Source organism: Rhodamnia argentea, chromosome 4 (genome assembly GCF_020921035.1).
Source record: "Rhodamnia argentea isolate NSW1041297 chromosome 4, ASM2092103v1, whole genome shotgun sequence".
Classification (NCBI taxonomy): domain Eukaryota; kingdom Viridiplantae; phylum Streptophyta; class Magnoliopsida; order Myrtales; family Myrtaceae; genus Rhodamnia; species Rhodamnia argentea.
Window position 1 is genome coordinate 18,891,988 of NC_063153.1, and position 20,612 is coordinate 18,912,599.

The following is a 20,612-nucleotide window of genomic DNA, read 5'->3' on the forward strand; positions in this document are numbered from 1 at the left end:
AAATTACCAAGACGGGTTGTCCTAGTATGCTTAAATATTTAATTCAAAATACGCACATATATCCCATTCGATTAGCTTCGTCCTTATCCTAAACTTGATGTGAAATAAAACATCGAAACAACTGAAAAAGTCGGCTATATATAGAAACTAACATGTTCAAGCCCATCAAATTCTAATGGATTCCAGAAAACTATTTGAGTATCAATTAGTTTCCTCCATTGTATATAATTGTTTTAACCATAAATGATCTCATGGCATCAAGTGGTACACCATCATATATACTACTTTAAAAAGGCGTGGCTTTTTCTGTTGTTTTGCTCGCAAATGAGGGTCGTCTTTCGGCACTATCCTTATTTCACTCCCGAAAGAACGGTAGTCCTAATTGACGTTCAACCGGCTTAAATCAAGCCAATAGAAATCATTATTCAAAAGTAAAAGTGCACTGGATCCACCCTTTTTCTTGGCCAAATACAAAGCAGAAAAATGATCACAATCTTTTATCACAGTAAAAACTTTAAAGCGACCGGTTAAATGTGCTAAAAAGGGGACCATCTTTTTTCGGCCTTTATTAAAATGACACCGCACAACATTTATTAGTGGCGAGCATAGTTCCGTGGTAGAAGTGGGAATCGGACCAGCCCAGTTCCAAGTCCTAGGATATATGATAGGTTTCAGGTTTTAAAATTATGATACCAGTCCCAATGGGTAGGTTATAATAAATCTTTGTGTTTTTTTAATTCTATGTCTTCATGTCATCTTGCGGGATTTCCCGACATTCGATGATGAATGTGTAATCCGGAATCACTAGTCTAAACTTCCATTTTTGAGGATATGCATAATTGAAACTTTTACTTTGCTAATATTTCATATTCTTCATGTTTCAAATTAGGAGTAGTGGTTATGGATTCTAGAAATAAATAATGGTCATTATGGATGATGATTCTCTATAACCATTCAATTAAGAATATAGATAAAACTTGGGTTGACTCTATAAACCATAACATGGTAGGTTTAATGTTTCAAAAATTGAAAAAACAATTTTGGTGAGTATGTTTCAGATTTCAAATTCCAAGTGAAATTTGGATCGGTCTTGAAATCTCTCACCCTTAACCTTTATTGTTGTGAGAAAAATAGCACCAGCTTCTAATATTTCGTCCATTCTTGCTTTTATGTTCTCGGGGCGTCAGGACACCCGACTCTTCCCGCCTAATGCCAACAAATTTGTCAATCCCGGTATATAGTCCACCATCTTAATTTTCATTTTACGGTATCCTCTCAACACTAAATCGAATCATCTTCTCTAAACAAGCGCTGAAAAGAGCCGTTTATCAAAATAATGAAAGTTTGAGATTTTTTACTGTGTTCGAAACCAACGTTTTAAATTTGAACTTCGTTTACATTTTGAAAAATAAATAATCTGAGAAAAGAATTTCAAAATATGATTTGTTACAAATCTGAATGTATGATAAATGTTTTCATCGTCTATGTAAATATTTAAATTAATTAATTATTTATTTTAACCGATGTATGTAACGTTTTTAAAAAATTATTTTCGTGAGACAAATTATGCCTTCTTGTTCATGACAAAACGCCGTGATTTTGTTGTAGCTGGTGCTTTCTTCCTTTGTTTCTTATGTTTTTGCTGGAGCATCTTCGCTATTCTATTTCTTTCTAAATTATTTTGGGGTCCTGGCCCTGGCCCTAGGAGCATCTTCACTATTGAGTCAGCTCTAAATAATCTTGAATACAAGACTCGTCATACCCCTCCTGATGTGACAATACATAGTCAATTCATCCTCTCTCTCTCTCTCTCTCTCTCTCTCTCTCTTTCTCGCAAACCTACGTAAGACCGAGACCCGAAGGTATACGCGGCAGAGAAGGCCAAACCCTAAGAAGGAAAGCTCCTGTACAGAGATTTTATCCATGCCACTCTGCATGCATGCGGGACTCGCTTCTTGTTCCATCTTACAAATCCATGCTCGCTTCACGCCATCTCTCTCTCCCTTCCTCTCTTTTATTCCCCATCTGTCTGTACCTTCTTTTGTTTCCTCGTCTTCTTCTTCTGCTTCTTTATGATCGCAGCAAGTAAAGGTCCCTGCTGGGGCTAATGGGTGATCCAATGGGATTTACCCATCCACTCTCGTGTTCGTGCTGTGGGTTTTGCAGTGTGGAGAAGGACATTCATGTCGCTCGGACAAGGGAGGGCATGGAAATGCTGGAATGGTCAGATGATGTGGGGGAAGTAAGTCCTTCGTCGCGCTGCATCGCCAAATGGGTTTTCTGACTCAGAATTTCTGAGCTATGTAGAGTAGAGGAGAGGGTAGCTAGGGATGGAATGGACTGGAGTTATGATGACTGAGTTTATATCTGTGCTGACCTAATAAAAACTTAAACGAGTGTTCAAATCGTGTTTCAGAGACAATTTTGAGATTCTAGGCACGAAATCCTATTCATTTGAGACGATTTTTTTTGTGACATACACAACCATTTCCCCAAAGCCTAAATTCGGTAGGCCATTTACAAGATCATCTTTTACTCTTTTAAAAACGGTGAAAAACTTGTGTGGCTTAGTAAATTATAATACACAAAATCAATTATAACCCAATGCTACTAGATAGCAATCGCAGTTCAATTCGATCTCTACTTTTGTGATTGTTACGTCTTAGAGCTTCACCTCCGTTTACATCTGAAATCACATTTTTGCTAGCGCATGCATATTCTCCTTAGGCCCCTACGATCAAAACACAAATCTTGGATCTATAGTTATAGTCGCAAACCTTAGATGTTATTACATATTTGGTGAGAGGCAATTCACTTATTTATAAATGTAGGTATAGGTTTCGACCAGGTTGCATGTACTCAATCACTTTACATTTATGCGAAAACTATATGGTTCAAAAGAATAGGCGAGAGTTGTCGGGAAATGTTTAAAATTGGCTTAGCCCTGACCGGTTTCTTTTTGCATCTCTAGTTAATTAATGCATGTGCTCCGTCTCCCGTCAAGATATTTCGTCAAGTAGTTCATCAAGCTCATACAACACACGCAACAACCAAGCATAAACTTTAAAAATAATATGTACATATAATGGTTCTTGTTATTGTCCAGAGGCAAATATGAATCGGAGTCATGGGTTTGTTGGGATGCCCGTTTCTTTAGTAAGAGAATAATCAGTTAATTTGAATCCTGTAATTTATTTAACAAAACACGCTTTACCTCAGTAAAATCTACTTTTTTCTTTAGTTAATTGGACATGAATGAGCTTTAAGTAACTTATGAGAAGGCTCCACGTTTTAAAGTGACAGGATTGACCCGACAAGACTATACCATGAGAAGATAATTCATTCATCACAACATTGCATTTAAATCAGACGCCGGTTGATCCGTATCTAATTAGCAACCATAAGATGCTACTACTAATCGCTAACTGAAATATCGGATGGATCTTGCGTTCTGGAATTAAAGAAATATATTGAAGGCCAATCCAAATCTTAACTCCGAACACCTCAACCTGAATTTTGAGTTGCATATCAATTTTGGAATCTTGTTACTAATTGACAAGTTTATCCCAATATCGAGATAGTGGGACTAAAACCTAAAACACGTTACGAAGGTGCGACTGAGTCCTACAAAATTCAAAAAATACAATTAATTCATAAAAACTTGTTAAATTTGTACAATCAAATCCTTCATTTAACTCTATCTAATTTGCCTAATTAAAAATACAGGCGTGGCTTTTTCTTTTTATTTATTGTTTCCTATGCGACACTAACTTTAACAAAAGCATGAACGGTAAGAGTAAAATGATGTTATTTTGGTCCAAATCCTAGATTTTTAAGCCAAATATTCGTTAAATGAGATTAAATAAACAAATAAAAGCTCAAGTTATTTTTTCGAAAAACAAAGAACTCAAGCTAAGAAAAAGAAAAGCTCACAGACCAGTGGGTAACGAAGGGATAGGATGGGGCTGTGAGGACGCACCACCGTTGCTCGAAAGGTCCGGTGGGGGTCGCCTCGCCTTTTTTTTTTTTTTTTTTTTTTTTTCAGAGGACTTTTAGGGTTTTTTCAAATCTAATTTATCTAAGGTTTATGATAAAAAAAATTAGGATATTGGACCAAATGACGTGGTCTTAATTTTATACTTCATGCTTTAATTAATGTCTAAGGCCACGTAAGAGGGATAAAATATTAATAAAAAAGTAATGTAAGCATTTTTTGTTAGTTAAATTAGACAGAATTAACGGAAAGACTTGATTGCATAAATGTGACAAGCTCTAGGATTTGATTGTACTTTTGAAAATTTAAGTTGTGTTTGAGTCGTTAGGATATAATATGTTTTATCCTATCATGTGTTTGGTAGCTGTCAAGGACATGATAAATGAGGATATAAAAGAGATATAATCTGGATAAAACTATGCTAGGGGAGAGGGTGGGATAGATCAGGATAGAAATTCTCAAGAGAGCAAATAAGAGGGGAACTGGATTTTCCTCACAACCACCATCTCTCCTCCACGTTGGACCGCCTCCGCTGCGTCAAGCCGCATTTCCGCCACGTCAAGCTACCTCTTTGGCGGTGGCGACCATTAAGTGTGATCGCCTCTCTGCCGATACTAGGCTAGAGTCTACCGCCGCAAAGCCGGTTATCTCCATGACCTTATTTTTTAAAGGATTTCTTGACATGATATGAGATCATATCCCTCATTTTTTAATTGCTCGAATATTATTGTCCTTTCAAAATTCACGCGGACAGAAATAGATTGGCTGTGCATCAAGTTCTCTCATAGAAGGACCAATTAACTGAATGGGCCGAAATAGTAACGGAAGGGCAACAAAAAAAATACACGGGTGGGACCAGATTGAATCCATTTTTAGGTTTCTTGGACTCGCCATCAATCTTAGTTTTAGGGGTCAAGGGTACCACTCTGATGTCAAATGCTGCAAATTCTCTTTCGGTGAAAGGAAACTGATGCATTTGCCCTCACAAAATGATACCACAAGTGATATAACTTCTGCATGGTACTCACTTAATTTTTTTCAATTAATTGAGTGCAATAACTCTTTTTCGATCACTTGAATGACAGATAATTTTTTTAATCAATCACTTGAGCGCCATAACTTTTGAAAAATTTCATTACAAATGCTTAGACCTGTCAAATGGGTGGGTTGGGTTACAAATAGTCCGACCCAAATCGACCCATTAACCCTTCTATGACCCACGCATACGTAGTGTAAATTTCTTGATCCATACCCGACCCGACCCATATTACTAAAACACTGCTATTTTTAATCAAATTTAAGAAAATTTATTCATTGTAAATTTTTGAAAATATATATTTTGGAAAATCTCAATTTTGTTTTTTATTTTTTTTAAGATCTGTTTTTTTAATCTGAATTACTTTATTTTTTATGTCCTTTAAACAATCTGATTTTTTCTTTTTCTCTTCTGAGACCGGTGAGGGCTGCCCGACCCTCGCCGACTTCCACTATGTTTTATCATTTACGAAATCAAATACGTTCATGTATCCAGAGAAGTAATTGTTTGTCTTATTTGAGGGTACTGTTGTTTCCCTCAAATAACTTCTACTTCCATTTAAGAAAGTTTCTGTTTTTTTTTCCCCCTCATTTTATAGGACAGAATTTTTTTTTTTTTTGGGTGGAAATTTTATAGGACGGAGTTATTGAAACATTATTTATGCACTCAAAATGACAAAATTGCATGCTTTTTACTGCAGCTTGTGTGATAATCACCTAAGATCTTAGGAAGTTCGGGAAAATTATCAAAAACATCCTAAATTTAATCTTTCAAAATCGATCGAATAAATTAAATTGATACAAAAAAAAAAATCAGAAAACCTTCTCATGAATTATGAGTTGTGACCCACTTAAAATAGTAAGGTAACCTATTTAGGATCCATTGAAGACCCACTAAGTTGTCAAGTGACCCATTTATGATCCATTTAAAATTTGTTAGGCAACCTATTTATGACCCACACTCTTAAAAATGGATTAATATATGGGTTATTAACCCATTTTGACACCTCTACAAATGCTATACTTTTACCCGCTCTAGTGATTAGCCGAGTTGGTTAAATGCTAGCTTCCATGTGATTTGGAGCTACCGTCGATCACAAGTTCGAATTCCTCAATCATCCCATGATTTGAGGAAATCCTAATTCGTTTGCCGCGTCGATATAACTTCTACTTCCATTCCAATTGGTGTTCGATGGTGCCGCAGTGGCAAAAACTTGCTCAAAATTAGCAGTGTTTGGGGCTAAAATATTAATGTTCCCAAGCTACGATATGGAATTCCTCTAAATAAAAGTTGTCGATGCTGATTCCCCATTCAAAAGGAAAAAAAAAAAATGATACCTTAACACAATTTTATCCTATGAAGCACCAACACTCTCCGAAAACTTCCGCCATCTAGTTAGTACTTCAGGCACGTCAGCGACACGCGAGTCTAATATCCCGACATGCCATTTTCACACGTACGGGAATCAATTTTAAGCATTTTCAATAAATTTAAGGTCAAAATGTAAATTTATCAAAAAATATATATACTTGAGTTATATATTCAGCGACTCCAAAATTAATCCAGCAAAAAAAAAAATTTAATTATGAATTCATAACAAAAGAAGAAGATTAGTACGCGAGATGTCTCAATTTATCGAAATTCTTTATATAATTTTTTTGAATTACGTATCATTTGTCGCATGTCAATGTCGGTGGCAGCTAAGTTTTATCTATCTATGTGAAGCAGTATAAGTGAGATGGTTCGAGTCTCTCGATGTTCTGGTACTCCTCTTCATCTCCTCCATCTCTGCCAACTTCCATGACCACATCTCATCAATCATTCACTCGCCCCTTCACATTCTCTTTGTCCACGCCTGTTTCAGCGGCCCCCGAGAAACCACGACCAAAAAACACCACAAAATCGATAAGTCTTGCTCGCTCGCTCGCTCGCTGTGAAGCATTCTCCGAGAACGGGCTCTGGGCCACTACTTGTCTCCGTGTTCCTATCCTTCTACCAGTTCAAGGCCCTCTGATTATTGCGTCCAAGCGAGTCACTCCCTGCGTTTGCTTCAATTCTTTTCCCCTGTTGGCTGTTGAACTTTGGGGATGTCGATGAAAGTCTGATTTTGCAGGTGAACAGGGTAAAAGAGAATGCGGCGTTGAGCTGCGAATTATGGGCTCTTCTTTGCTGTTCGTTGTAGCATGGTGCGAAATGGATGAACTCGTCCAAGTTTGTCGATCTAGATGTTGCTGCGGATGATGATGAACTGGCTGAAAATTTATACAATGAAGGTGACTTCATTTGGAAAAGTGACGAACCTGCATTGCAAGCTCGATTCTTGGACGGCCTCGGAGAGTCTTTCTCGTGGACAGCTCTGCCTCTTCCACCTATGAATTATGACTTCCCAGTGGGAAGTTTTCTGTAAACTTGTCAAGGTATATTGTAGTTGATGATTAGTCATTCAAGGGCATTCAATTTCATTCTCACGGTGACCTTTTTGACGTTGTTCTATCGGCAAAAGTTGTTGAAAAGAGTGATTTCAGCCACTGGCATGAAACATATTACATCACATTCTTCCTCGAGCAATGTCTATTCATCTGTTAAAGCATCTATTGTATTTAGTGTCAATCTAGCCAAGCTTGTTCGATTTGCCATAAAGCATGACGTGTTATTTCATCCCGCACATCCTGCCACAAGGTTCATCATTTGATGCTTGACTTTCCGTCTATTTTGAATTGGAATGCTTTCTGAATTGTTCCAGAAAATTTCAAGAGGATACGAACGCTTTATCATACTAGTCTTGATAAATTCGATGCACAGGAATTCCTTTGCACAAATTTGATGCATAAGAATGCCTTGTACAACTCTATCGAAGATCTGGACTGTACAGCAGGAGCCTGATTGCTTCGATCAGCTCCAAGAGCAAACCAAACTAAGTCAAGAGCAAGCTAATGGAACCAAAAAAAAAAAAAAAAATTTGTTCTGACGAGTATCATCCTGCAATGGTGAACCAGCTTCACAAAGCACATCGTTCTGCAGAGTCATGCCCACCTCGATATGCAGCAACTTGGTGAGATTTCATAATCCAATTTTCTGTAGTTGTTAATGGTTGCGATTCAGGAGGAAGTACCAATGTTCTAATTAACTCTGACAAGGAAACGTGGCCTGGAGAATGTCAGCTATGCTCCTTGTCCTCAGTCCAAAATTTGAGAGGTACAAACAACAACGTAGCTAAGATGGATCCCTGAATGGACGAAACACCCTTTGCTTTTGAGGCTAGATCTTCTGCTGTTGTATGACCAGGACGGAAAAGCTTCCTGTGATTTCTGTTGTAGCGAGCAGGTCTCCAATGACCCCAAGCTCGGGGAATTCACTCCATTCATGAAGTCCCAATGTCTGAGGGGACGTTTCCATCTGGCGCCGCCCCACTATAATGAGGTCATACTCGTTCCCCATGGGTCTTATTAGCAGTGCAGTGTTAGGTCCGTCATCCACCATCTCTTCTCTGTACGAGACGTTCCTGCTACCGATGCTACCGTTCTTGATATCCTTTAAGATTTCAGAATCATACATCTTTTCCCAGTCGGAAATGCCTTTGTCTGAATGGTGGGTGATGCGGATGACATCGAGAGTGATATTCGTACCGTTTGCCATGCGTTTTGCCAGTGTCAATGCCTCCCTGTCGTCTTTGCCGCCTATGTAGATCATGGCCACTCGGAGCGGTGACTCAGCTGACGGCCCTAGCAAATTGGAGCCTCCTAATTGACCGCGGTCCACTAATATACCCACTGAGCAAGGAGCCCTCTCAAGAACACTGCTGTTCAGGGTCCTCAGCTTTTTGTCCTCTGATTCCAGCGACCCGTCCTCGGACCACTTACGATGAAAGGGTAGTACTATGAGGGAGGCGAGTTTGTTAAGTGCCAACATGCATATGTCCTCATGCATCAACCTCGGCGGTGAGAGTGCCGTGTAGACGTTTGCTGACACGGCGTCCCAATGGTTATGCTCGTAGTGACTGAAGGCAGCGATGATGTTATCGGAGTACGAGGTTTTGATGAGAGTCCTCTTGTGCATCCTATGAGAAATAAAGAGGGGAGAGGCACGGCCGACCAGCTCGATGAGGTGGAGGCCGTAGAGGGCGACGGTTCGTTCTTTGGTGGGACAAATGGTGTCCACTAAGTTGAGGATCGCTGCAACATTATCGGGTCGATGAATGGTGGTGACAATTCGGAGCTCGGCGTTGGGTTTCAGATGCAAGATGTTCCTCCGCTGGTAGCCTGCATATTTCCTTGAAGGGTCATAGAAGTACTTCACGCCATATGGGGTGATGATTGCGGTCGCCAAGAAGACCACAACCATGAAAGAGTAGATGTCATTGGTCAGAATCTGCAGAGATGCGAAGAAACAGAGAAAGCAAGGAGAATTTAGTATAAAGAACTACTAACGAACTCCTTTGGTGATTGTTCCTTGTTTTTCAGTGGATGCCCAGAACGTTTGATTCATTGAGAAAAGTTCTGAAGAGATCATACGCCAAAAGGAGAGGTTTCTAAATGAGTCCATGCTCTTCAAATCACAGAATCCAGAGTTCCATGGAGAATTGGATATGAGACGAGACATTGACAATGCATTTTCACTGATTGTATGAAGTACCTTATTGTCTCTGACAAAGCTCACTGCAACCAGGTCGACGACGCCTTTGCTGCTCATTATGAAAGCGAGGGCCAACATGTCTCGTTTAGGCAGCTTCAAGACTATCGAAGGAATCATAGAGCCTATGAATTTCGCCACGATCACTATCGCAGTGACTATGCTGCTAACCTGAAGGAACTCGCTGCTGAAATTGATTTCTAAGAAGTTGGCCTTCATCACCCTTGTAGTGATGAAAAGAGGCAAAAGCACACCCGAAGTGAAGCAATCCAACTTCTCCACCAAGGAAACCCCTAATGGTGGGCCGTCGGGAATGGCTAAACCCAGAATGAATGGTGCGAGGAAAGTGGAAATCCCTGCCAATTGGAACATCACCGTAGAAGCAATGAAGTACAGAAGTATGGCATAGACATACACATTTTTGACCGGCCTGCCTTCCGGAGTTCGGCTAATGATCCAATGCATTGCTGGCCGAATAACTTTGATAACGAAAGCAAAGTACAAGAGGACACCCGTGAATTTTACTACAGCTTGCGCATGCTTTCCGCCCTCAACTCCACCAATAGCCAAGGTGGTTATGATTTGCAGAAACATGCTGAGTATATCACTGACCAGCGCAGAAGACAGTCCTAACCGGCCGATTTCGGAGTTCAAGATTTTGAGGTCGTCGAGAAGGCAAGCAACTATGGGAAATGGCGTTATAGACTGCAAAGCGACGAAGTTAACTAGAGCCAATTTACTATTTTTAGGAAGTCGCCACTGAGCACCGACTCTTACCACACCCGCTAGTCCGAGCAGCAATGGCACCACCAATGATGCGACGCCAGTGTACAGACCATTTTTCCCTGTCAGCAGAACCATGTTGACATCGATCTTCACGCCCGTCAAGAGAAGAAAAATCAGGTAACCGAAATGAGTAATCATATCGACCAGTTCCTGGCTCTCAATAGTGAAGAGAGCCCTCACATTTCTCCCGCTGAAGTAGACAAACAGGTTAGGGCCGAGGATTATACCAGCCTGGTTCACAAAAACAAGATGAAGAAATTCCGCACCGTCCGTCAGCTGCTCAATCATTTCAGGGAAAGAAAAAGGTTCTGCTTAATTTACGGAACAGAATAGATAAGTGGAAAAGGCATTGCTTCCATCCCTGCCATTGAAGGATACAGACAATTTCAACAGATTTCCTGGGACATTGTTCTTGCCTCTATCTGCTAATCAAGACCAGGGAAGATTTACGAATCATTCTTTACCTGTGAACTGTTTTCAGACTCTACATGAAAATGAACCCCAAAGAAACAAAACCGAAATTCTCTCCTCCACCACCTGCTCTACCCTAAGAAACAAGCTCATTGCTCATGCCACACAAGCAGTAACAGGACGTCAGAAATTCGAACTTACAAGAATCTGCGACACCAGCTTCGTCATTCCAACCCGCTTGAGCACGAGATGACAACCTTCAGTGACGAGGAACACCATAACCAGCTCCAAGTTCAGGCGATTCAGCGAGTAATCCAGAGGATTGTTCACACGAGACCGGAGGAACCCCCAAATACCATTTGAATTGACTCTGGGAGGCAAGTCTGGGCATATGGTATACTGTACGGTGCCATTAGCAAAGATTCTGTAGGAAGGACCAAAACCCATCGCAGCAACCTGCAAGAAAACGCCGTCTTTTCTCTCTTTCGGCCTTCCTGGGTCACGGCAACGAAGGAGTTCAGCTCTTCTTTTCTACAAGAATCTGCATTTCAAGTTTCTATTTTTGGACAAGAAGGCGGTTGAGGCACTAAAAAACTAAAAGACGGTAAATTTTGTGTACCTGCGAGTGAATTTTGGTGGATGTCATAGATTCTGTTATCGGTTGTCGAGTTTTTCATGGAAATGGACGTTAGGCTTGGTTACGGAGCTCGGGCTTGGAACAACTTTCGTTTTGACTTGGTTTCTAGGTGATAATGGCTTTTTTGAGACCGTTGGTCGTAGGGAAACGAAAATTTGTAATTTGCTTAACAAAAATAAATTCCCTAACCGACAAATTTGTTTTTCATTTGTAGCAACAACGGGTACCATAAAGAAGCGGCCGTAAATTACAGGGCCTTGACATAATGGCTCTATTGTTCCGATGGTGAGAAGGACCTATAATTATCTTTTTCAAGAAATTTTCAAAGGAATAATTTCAATGAAATCTTTCAATTTTTTTATTTTAAAAATGTTCAACTCGCTCAATTTCATATGTGGCAATTTCGTCGAGATATCTTCTTTAGTTGGGGGAAGAATCCACCTATATCGAGAGAGGATTGGATGTGGTTAGACATTAGTCAAATTCTTCGTAAATGCTAGTTTCTCGCCCCTACTTTTTTCAGTAACAAATCTGTATAGTATATGATACTTTTGAATATAGTTGTTTTTTGTGAAAAAAGAAAAGAAAAACAATTTCCTTTCTATAAGCCTATAATTTTGCAAAATGAGGTGGATTCAACTTCTTTTCTTACTTGAACGCAAGAATTGTCATTAGTTATTTTGGACTTTAATGATGGGAAATAAGTAAATTTTGTGCTCGAAACTTTCTCAAAGAAGGATAAATACATAATATTTTTTATCCGAGCTAGACATTGGCATCGCAGCTTTTATGAAACGAAAATAATCAATTCTTGAAAAATCCTTATGCAAATCGGAGTACACCGAAATTTTTGATATGTTTATTTAATAAAGTAATCACGCGCAGTACATATATGCTAAAAAAAGAAAGAATTAGATTTGAAAGATTAAGCCAAATCACTTTAGGCTTTAACTAATCAAATAGTGAAAGGAAATCGTTGATAGAAAAATAATTTACAAAGGAATTGTATAAAGGTATGTAAAAATTTAAAATTTTGCAATTATAATTTTCTTAGGGAGAATGTTATAGGATGGAAAAGATTTAAATTTGAATATTAAAACTTGTGGAAGATTGTGTAGTAGATCACCAAGACAAACAAGCCCGTCCTGTCCTAGCCCTTCTCTCTCTCTCCCTCTCGGGCTCGCTGACGCGCTGGCGAACCGCATGCGAAATCAGAGCCGGTGCTCGAGGCTTTTGTTGGCTTAATTGGAGCTTCGAGCATCTGTTGTGCGAATGAAGATTTGGGGATTGCAGATTCCTCCGAGTAGTAGCTGCGATCGGGTGCTAAATGCTTAGCTTGTCGGCGATTCTGCTCGTGTGACTCCGATTAAAGACACCTTACACCCCTCGCTGTCATCCTCTCTCTCTGTTCCGCCTCGTGAAGCTGCCACTAGCTCAATTTGAGGTCTCCGTCGCAGGTAATTTCTCTTCCCCTATTTGCCCTCTTCCCTTCCTCTAAAGACGCCCGCTTGGGCGCGCCCATTTCGTGATCTGGGGGATCCACATTGCGGGTTAAAGTTCACCTTTTGAAACAATCTGCAATTTGAACTGGGTCATATCTCAGCTGGGTTAAGCGAGACGGGAAGCAAAAGTTATGCTGGAATGGGTGCTGGTTGTAGTTAGAGAACAAACTGTGGATGATCTTGAAGGTGTTTCTGTCATATCTATATAAGACGAGCTGTGTTGTGCTAATGTGTGGGATTGTTCTCCAAATTTCATCTGAATAGAAACCAAGTAGTTTTTAGCATGGTGAGGGTCAGAGGATATAAATTTGCAGATGCCAATAATGTGCATATATAATTTTCTTTTATGGGCTATTGATGTGAAACTGTTGTGGAAGGCGATCCATTTCCCATCCAAGAGAGATATAATGGTAGTTTTGGCCAAAGCATGGATATCTTTTCTTTGATCGCGAATGGTGGATGCGCTTTCATTTTGTTTATTTTTTTCGTTCATCACTATGTCTGATTGAACTCTGATCATCATTCCCTTGCTAACCTTTGTGCCATATGATCACTATCTATGCATTTGCAGCGACCATGCGGCAGAGACATCTTGTTTCTGCTACTGCTGGTGGTGGAAAAACATCGCAGGATTTGAAAGACCGGTCTGAAGAAAAATTAGAAGAATCATGTCTCTTCTTATCAGACAAGAGAGTGTTTTTGCTTTGCCTGGCTGTGCGAGTTTTGAATTCATTACTTGTACAGACATATTTTAACCCAGATGAGCACTGGCAAGCTCTGGAAGTTGCACACCATATTGCATTTGGGTAAGGTAGCCTCCATTAATTCCATAGCTGCATCTTTTATATATACATTTTGTTGCTAGAAAATTGTTACTGAGGATGGACGTCGAACGTTTGATATATAAATTGCCAGCTATGGACACCTAACATGGGAATGGAGAAAGGGTATACGAAGTTATCTGCATCCGATAGTATTTGCTGTTCTTTACAAAGTTCTCGCACTACTTGGTCTCGATAAACCTTGGTTCATGGTAAATACTGGAAACTAGAACTTTTGACATTATAAGTTTGATGAATTACAAAGCTGATCAAAATTGTTACTGTAATCTAATATATGCGAAGCTGCTTCTTTTGCTTCGCAGACGAGGGCTCCAAGGCTGCTCCAGTCAACATTTTCTGCAGTTGGTGATCTCTACTTATATAAACTTTCTCGCCTTCTTTTTGGCAATTGTGTCGCTAGATGGGCAGTATCCTTGCGCTACTACTTTGTACCAAATTGTTGTTTTTTGGATTTTTCAGCTTGAAGTTCAACAATATTGACCTTAACTTTCTGTCAGTTATTTTCTGAGTTGACAAACTGGTTTATGTTCTTCTGCATTACGCGGACATTATCAAATAGTTTGGAAACTGTCCTTACAATCGCGGGGCTATATTACTGGCCGTGTTTGAGAGTTTCATCCAGAAGCGATGCCTCGTCGACAAGGATATGGGGCTTGGTAGTGGCAGCATTTGCCTGTGTAATTCGACCAACAAGTGCCATTATATGGATCTATGTTGGCCTTCTAGAGCTTTCTTTGGCCCGCGATAGAATGAGATTCATTTTTTTGGAGGTTCTTCCTGTTGGGTGGGTAATCATGCATCTATCCTTTTTGGTTCATGCGGCTATTTGATGGCATGCAACTGTGGATGCATTTTGCGTGATTGATTTATGCTTTTCTAACATACTGTATAGGGTGCTGGTGCTTGGACTGGCAACTTTACTTGATCGGCTAGTGTATGGCTCATGGGTTTTAGTACCTCTGAACTTTTTCATGTTCAATTTTCTTTCTTCCGGCGGCGACTACTATGGAACACACAAGTGGCACTGGTACTTTACTCAGGGATTCACAGTGATGCTGCTTACATTTTTGCCATTCTCCTTGGCCGGTGTCATCATGTCCAGAAATTGGAGGCTTTCTGGGCTTATTGCCTGGGTTTTAGTACTTTATAGTGTACTTGGTCACAAAGAATTCAGGTACAGGCGATCCCTTTGTATTTGCTTATTTGCTATTTTCAATTCCTTCTTTATTTCCTGCTTATTCTCCTTTGTAACCAGAAATGTGGACCCAGATTTGTTCTACCTGTGCTTCCCATAGCCTTGATGTTTTCGGGATTTTCTCTAGCTGCAATATCGAGACGCCATACAGCAGAAGCTTTGAAACATCATAGTAAATACCCCTCAAGAATGCGATGGGCCATCTGTTTCTTGCTTGCAACTAACGTCCCTATGGCCTTATACATGAGCTTAGTTCATCAGGTACTCCATATTTTTTTTCTGCCTTTGATTAAAGAACTGGGATGCTTCTGCTTTCATTTGACTTTTTCTTTATCCTTTTACCTTGAATACATGGGAATGCTGGATTGGCTCTGTTAACTAGCGTTTTTTGGTAATTCATCAATACTGTATGTTGGAACTTATTTGTTGAACTTCTGAGTTCTTTGACTTGCTGGACAGAGAGGATCTGAGGATGTGATGAATTTTCTTTCAAGAGAAGCTGCAAAAGATAGAGTGAAAAGTGTCCTTTTCCTTATGCCCTGCCATGCCACACCTTACTATTCAACCCTTCATCGCGACCTGCCCATGCGTTTCTTGGACTGCTCCCCAAGGTAATCTTTGATTGTTGCCTGTATAAAACCGATCTATCTGGTTAAGGTCTAAGTCATGGATTGGCGTTTGATTTTGCTTGACAGTGAAGAGAGGGGTGTTCCAGATGAGTCGGACCGTTTTATGATGGATCCTGTGGGGTTTGCTGAAGAGCTTGCAAATGAATGGTTGCTACCGAGTCACATAGTGTTGTTCGAATCAGAAGAAAGAGCGTTGAGGGAATTTTTGCTGATGCATTCTTTCAAAGAGGTAAGTACTAACTTCAACTTCAGCATCCACTGACTTAGTCCACGTGCAAGTTCTTTTGGTTCATGCTTCGTCCTGATAACACGAGCTATCAATGATTGCAGGTCAAGAGATTCTTCCATGCTCACTTCAAGGTGGACCGCGACCTCCAAGCATCAGTGGTTGTCCACGCTTTGACAGCTCAATCAGATACGTGATCAGGCATTTGTCATTCAAGTTCTCTGCAAGTCTGTTTTTTGTTTTTCACGTCCCATTTTGACTTTGCTCAAGATTTTCAACTGCTTATTTAGCATGTAAACACCGATTAGAATGCGCTAGCAATTCCTAGGTTATGAACTTTGGCAAATTCTTTACTTTTAGCATTTGTTTGCCTTTTCAAGTATTGAAAACTGTGGAATTGGGATTAGTCTATCGGTTGCCCTTGCGAGTTGCGGACTCCTTTTGATGTTAGTGGTATAACTGAAGATCTCTTTCAGGAAGAAGTATGGAAGGAACAGTCCCCTGAAACTAATTGGTCCTCAAGCCCTCTCAATCTGCAAATTGGTTTTTGTTGGTATTTTAAGCAAGTTATAGACTCATCCGTTACCGTTTCGGCTGTCCAAAATGCATAAAAAACACTTCTTTCGGAAATTTACCAATACAAGAAAAAGAAAAAAATCCTTTTTCTCCCTTGAATGCCTTAGACCGTCTGCTCTTCCTCTGACATCCTCATTGCTTGACTAAGCTGTACAGTATGTTTCTACGCTAAAAATTTCAACTTTTGGAGTGAATGGTTGTGCACTCGATTTTAAATTGAGGAAAATTTTACAAAAAAAGTCGTAAATTTATTATAATTGTGTTGATTCAGTTCTAATTTTTTTTTTGGCCAATTGAGTCCTAAACTTTTTATTTTTGTGCCAATTCAGTTCATCCGGCCAATTTTGATTTGTCGGCATTGATGTGATAATTTTTAATAATATTTTTGTATTTTATTTCTTATTTATTTATTTTACTTTTCTTCTCTTTCCTCAAGCGACGAGGTTGGCCAAACCTCACCATGGCTGGGCAAGCTCGGCCTTGTCTAGCAATGACAAGCCACGACGGCCCTAGCTTGGCCAAAAGGAAAAAATAAGATAAATAATAATAAAAGTAAATAAAAAATTTGAAAAAATAATAAAATATTAATTAAAATTGTCTCATTAGCGTCAATTGGATGCATTGAATTGATACAAATGCAAAAGGTTTAGGACTGAACTGGCACAATTGTAATAGATTTAGGATTTTTTTACTAATTTTCCCTTTCAAATTGATATCAGAGGCAAAGGTTTACACGCTCGGTCATTTCAAATTCCTGATACTACGGAATCGAACTTCAGTTGCATGCTGACATAGTTGTTTAAGGTTGGCTTTTGTTTGGCAACACCACAATATAGTCTTTATCTTGAAATTAAGGACTTCAATTGGGAACCTTTTGAGAAGCTTAGTAGGTGAACGTCCAAGACTTCGGGACACGGTCCTACCACACCCATCTTAATGGTTCTTTTAAGCCGTGACCATGGCATAAACAAATTACTTGCTCGACAAAAGTCGTATTAATGTACATAAAAACGACGTCGCCATGCATCGATACAAAACATTAGGGTTTATTTCCTATAAAACTGAAGCTCATAGTTGGTAAATGAAGCGGACAACATTAGTAAATGATTGATGGTGGTCGTCCATAACTTGTACCGTCGATGATCGTCCACCATGTCCAGCTTGATCGTCCCGCGGCTCGTCGTCAATACGATGAGGTAGCATGTCTCGGTCTCCTCAGCCTCTCCATCCTTGTATAACTCGGCATGCAAGTCCAATACGATGCCTATAATTCGAACCATCGTCATGTAAAAATTGCAGAAAAGGGAAATTTGGTGGACGAGTTAGAGACCAAGATGGAGAATAGAGAACGTACTTTCCTGTTTGCTTTTCAACAGATTGAGCTTCCTGAGTTGGAGAATCACCTGAAAAGTAAGAACGAGCCATGGGTCGATTCATGCGATAACTCGCACATCCATGTTGCTTGATATACAATTTAAAAAGTTCCATCATCCATGGATCAAAATAGAAAGAGTTCCGCATAGGACTATATTGGCCAAATTCTAAAATTTAGGACTGAATTAAAAGTCATACATATATTTAGGATTGATTGGATGATTCTCCCATTCAAAATACATAAGCGTGCACTACATCGTACACTTTCTAGCATTACATCGTTCCTAGGCGGCCATTAAAATTCACAAACTGATCTCCGACGTATCATAAATTACAATCGCCCAAAAGGAATAGACACACACCTTGGCTTCGTTGTTCAGGAACAAAGAAACTGTTCTCGCCACGTACCTCCCTGTCCGAATCGATTCATGAAGTGGACAAGCATAAGGTTTAGAGAAACATAATACGGCATCAATTAGCAAATAAGACGAGGATTATGGCACGATTAGTGGTGGTTGTCATGAATTAGGATCCCAAAGTTCACGAACCGTCTGGGTTTTCGATGCTGAGCTCAGCACCTTTGGCCAAGATGGAACGACATCTGTCGAAGTCAAAGTCAAAGTCAAGGTCGTTCTGGTCCTGGTCGATTGGGAGAACTGGTGAAGTCCCGTTTAATCTGTTCCTGCAGCCGGACCTTGCCTTGAGGGTAGCAGCTCCTCTTAACGCTGAAGAGAACATTCATCAAGCAGCAAGCACATGACAGATCGAGTTAATTGAGAAGATTACGTAGTAATCATGTGAAATTTGCTCAGCTCATAGGAAGAGAGGAACGATGTTGGCTGATGAAATTAATCTTATTCTTTTCTTACTGCTTCTAAGATTGATAGAATGTAACGCGGGACGTGGTAAGCTTCCAACTTATGTGAAGATCAAGGGTGCATCCCTTGTCGATGACTTCTCGTCGTTCCGACGCATCTCAACATGCATGGAGGCGGAACCGCGAGGGACTCTAAACATGATCATGGAACGACTTGGGTCTGGGGAGAAACCTGATATGGCCAACAAAGCGGGCACCGCCTGGCTGCGGCTAACCTTGTTTTTCGGGTTTTTTTATTAGTTATAAATATTGCTTTATCTCTCATGCAAACCAATTTCTGATCGATATTTTTCAGAATGATTTAGGAGATATAATTTATGCTTGTGATTGTGTCGAAACTTGCGTAGGTAGGTTAGTTTGTTCGTGTCTATCGATCGGACGTACAAAATAAACTAAGAGTTGAACCCAAAAATTGCCGTACCATTAAATAAGCCAAAGCGAGCTTCATTAAAGAGAAAGTAAATTGAAAGAAAGGGTGCCTTACATGAAGTAGCTACGGCAGTGAGTGTCAAGATGTCACCAGCACTGGTGCTGCTCATAGCTGATTTCATCACATTGCTGAGCTGCTCCCTCTTCGCTCCCATCGCCTCCGCCACTAGCGCGCACTGTGCCGCCACAAGGGCCGCTGCGGACGCCACCGCCGCTCCCTTCTCCGAGTTCGAGGACAGAGGCTCGCCGCCTCTCGAGCTCTCAGCGGTGACGGCGGCTAGGGCGGCCGCTACGCCTGCCACCGACATCGCCGCGTGGACCTCGGTTCTCTGCAGCCTCTCTTCTTCCTTCCTCCTCAGTTTCATCTCTTTCAGCCACTTCTTGATTGAGATGATCTTGAATGATATCATCTTCCAGGGAGCCTGCGCGAGAGGAGCATGAAATCCAATATGAAAAGTTATATTATCACAAAAAGAATAATGCATCATTCATTTGAAAATTCAAGCGCAAAACTTTAGGTTGCTATACATCTGGAAATGTTTCACTTACCCATTTTTTCCTGAAACAGCTGTTATAGTTTATTTCTGGGTGCATGGCCTGTTGCATCGATATCCATGACTGGGGAATAGAGTAAGGCACAAGGGCTTATCATTAGTACCATTAATAAGAGATTTATGACTAAGCAAATGTTATACATGAATACCTTGACGTCATTCGATTTCCATGGAGGTAAAGACTCGAAACCTGCATCATCCATGGTCACACCATGGTCCATCTTCTGCAAATATGTACATCTTAACATCATATTTCCTCTCACCAAAATAGAACTTGCACGTTACGCGATTTCCCCGACAAGTTAAGCCGCTCTACTTAACTCACCAGGAAATTGTTGGGAGAAGTCGTTTCTTTCTCGAGTTTCTCGATCGGGGGATCGAGGAGGACGATCGACTGGTGAAGAGGATCGTGCGATGGAGGCTGAAAAGCTTGGACCGCGAAATTGCACCATGCACGAGAGAGGAAGTCCATGGTCTCAGGATGAGCTTGAGTCGGTGCGGAGCCGAAGTTGGACTCCATGTGAATGTGATTGCTTTGCAACAAGTTAGAATAAAATACTCCGAGATTAGCAGATATGAGCAAACTCTGAACATGGGGGTACGCTTAAATAGATGGTCCTTGAATCAGGATTTTATTAATCTCTGAATTTCGTATTATGGGGCATAACTCTGACATCACACTGTGGCCCATTTGGAGAGTGGTGGTGGTGGTGCATATCATTATAAACCCTAGGCCTTGATTATAGAAGATCGCGATTGATTTTGTAAGCATTTTACAGAAATTTTAAAAAAAAGAAAGGAAATGAGAAGAATCGTTTTAGTTTCAGGATCAAGTTTTGTGTTTCTTTCTTAAAGAAACATATAAAGATTGGCAAGATAGAGCCCATTATTATACTTGACATCCCCTCTCTTATC

At 40.3% G+C, this 20,612-nt stretch overlaps 3 protein-coding genes across 4 annotated transcripts; 1 reads left to right on the top strand and 2 right to left on the bottom strand.

Moving 5' to 3' along the window:
* Positions 1–8,288: 8,288 nt before the first annotated feature.
* Positions 8,289–11,364, bottom strand: LOC115744491 (cation/H(+) antiporter 4-like). The gene is made up of 3 exons (XM_030679708.2): positions 11,058–11,364; positions 9,663–10,676; positions 8,289–9,398 (listed from the first exon to the last, which is right to left on the bottom strand). Exons 1-3 carry the CDS (start codon positions 11,301–11,303, stop codon positions 8,289–8,291), a joined length of 2,370 nt encoding a protein of 789 aa, XP_030535568.1. The 5' UTR covers positions 11,304–11,364.
* A 1,289-nt stretch (positions 11,365–12,653) lies between these two features.
* On the top strand, positions 12,654–16,332 carry LOC115744593 (mannosyltransferase APTG1). 2 transcript variants are annotated; one of them, XM_030679843.2, is made up of 10 exons: positions 12,654–13,181; positions 13,567–13,801; positions 13,911–14,028; positions 14,140–14,244; positions 14,335–14,621; positions 14,730–15,011; positions 15,107–15,293; positions 15,492–15,643; positions 15,728–15,890; positions 15,992–16,332. In XM_030679843.2, exons 1-10 carry the CDS (start codon positions 13,127–13,129, stop codon positions 16,082–16,084), a joined length of 1,677 nt encoding a protein of 558 aa, XP_030535703.1. In that variant the 5' UTR covers positions 12,654–13,126; the 3' UTR covers positions 16,085–16,332. The 2 variants fall into 2 exon arrangements, with proteins under 2 accessions (XP_030535703.1, XP_030535704.1); XM_030679844.2 differs by having other exon boundaries at positions 12,654–12,950; positions 13,567–13,806.
* A 1,073-nt stretch (positions 16,333–17,405) lies between these two features.
* On the bottom strand, positions 17,406–20,245 carry LOC115744567 (VAN3-binding protein). The gene is made up of 8 exons (XM_030679807.2): positions 20,023–20,245; positions 19,847–19,921; positions 19,693–19,761; positions 19,199–19,565; positions 18,386–18,562; positions 18,200–18,249; positions 17,818–17,866; positions 17,406–17,727 (listed from the first exon to the last, which is right to left on the bottom strand). Exons 1-8 carry the CDS (start codon positions 20,215–20,217, stop codon positions 17,510–17,512), a joined length of 1,200 nt encoding a protein of 399 aa, XP_030535667.1. The 5' UTR covers positions 20,218–20,245; the 3' UTR covers positions 17,406–17,509.
* Positions 20,246–20,612: the final 367 nt, after the last annotated feature.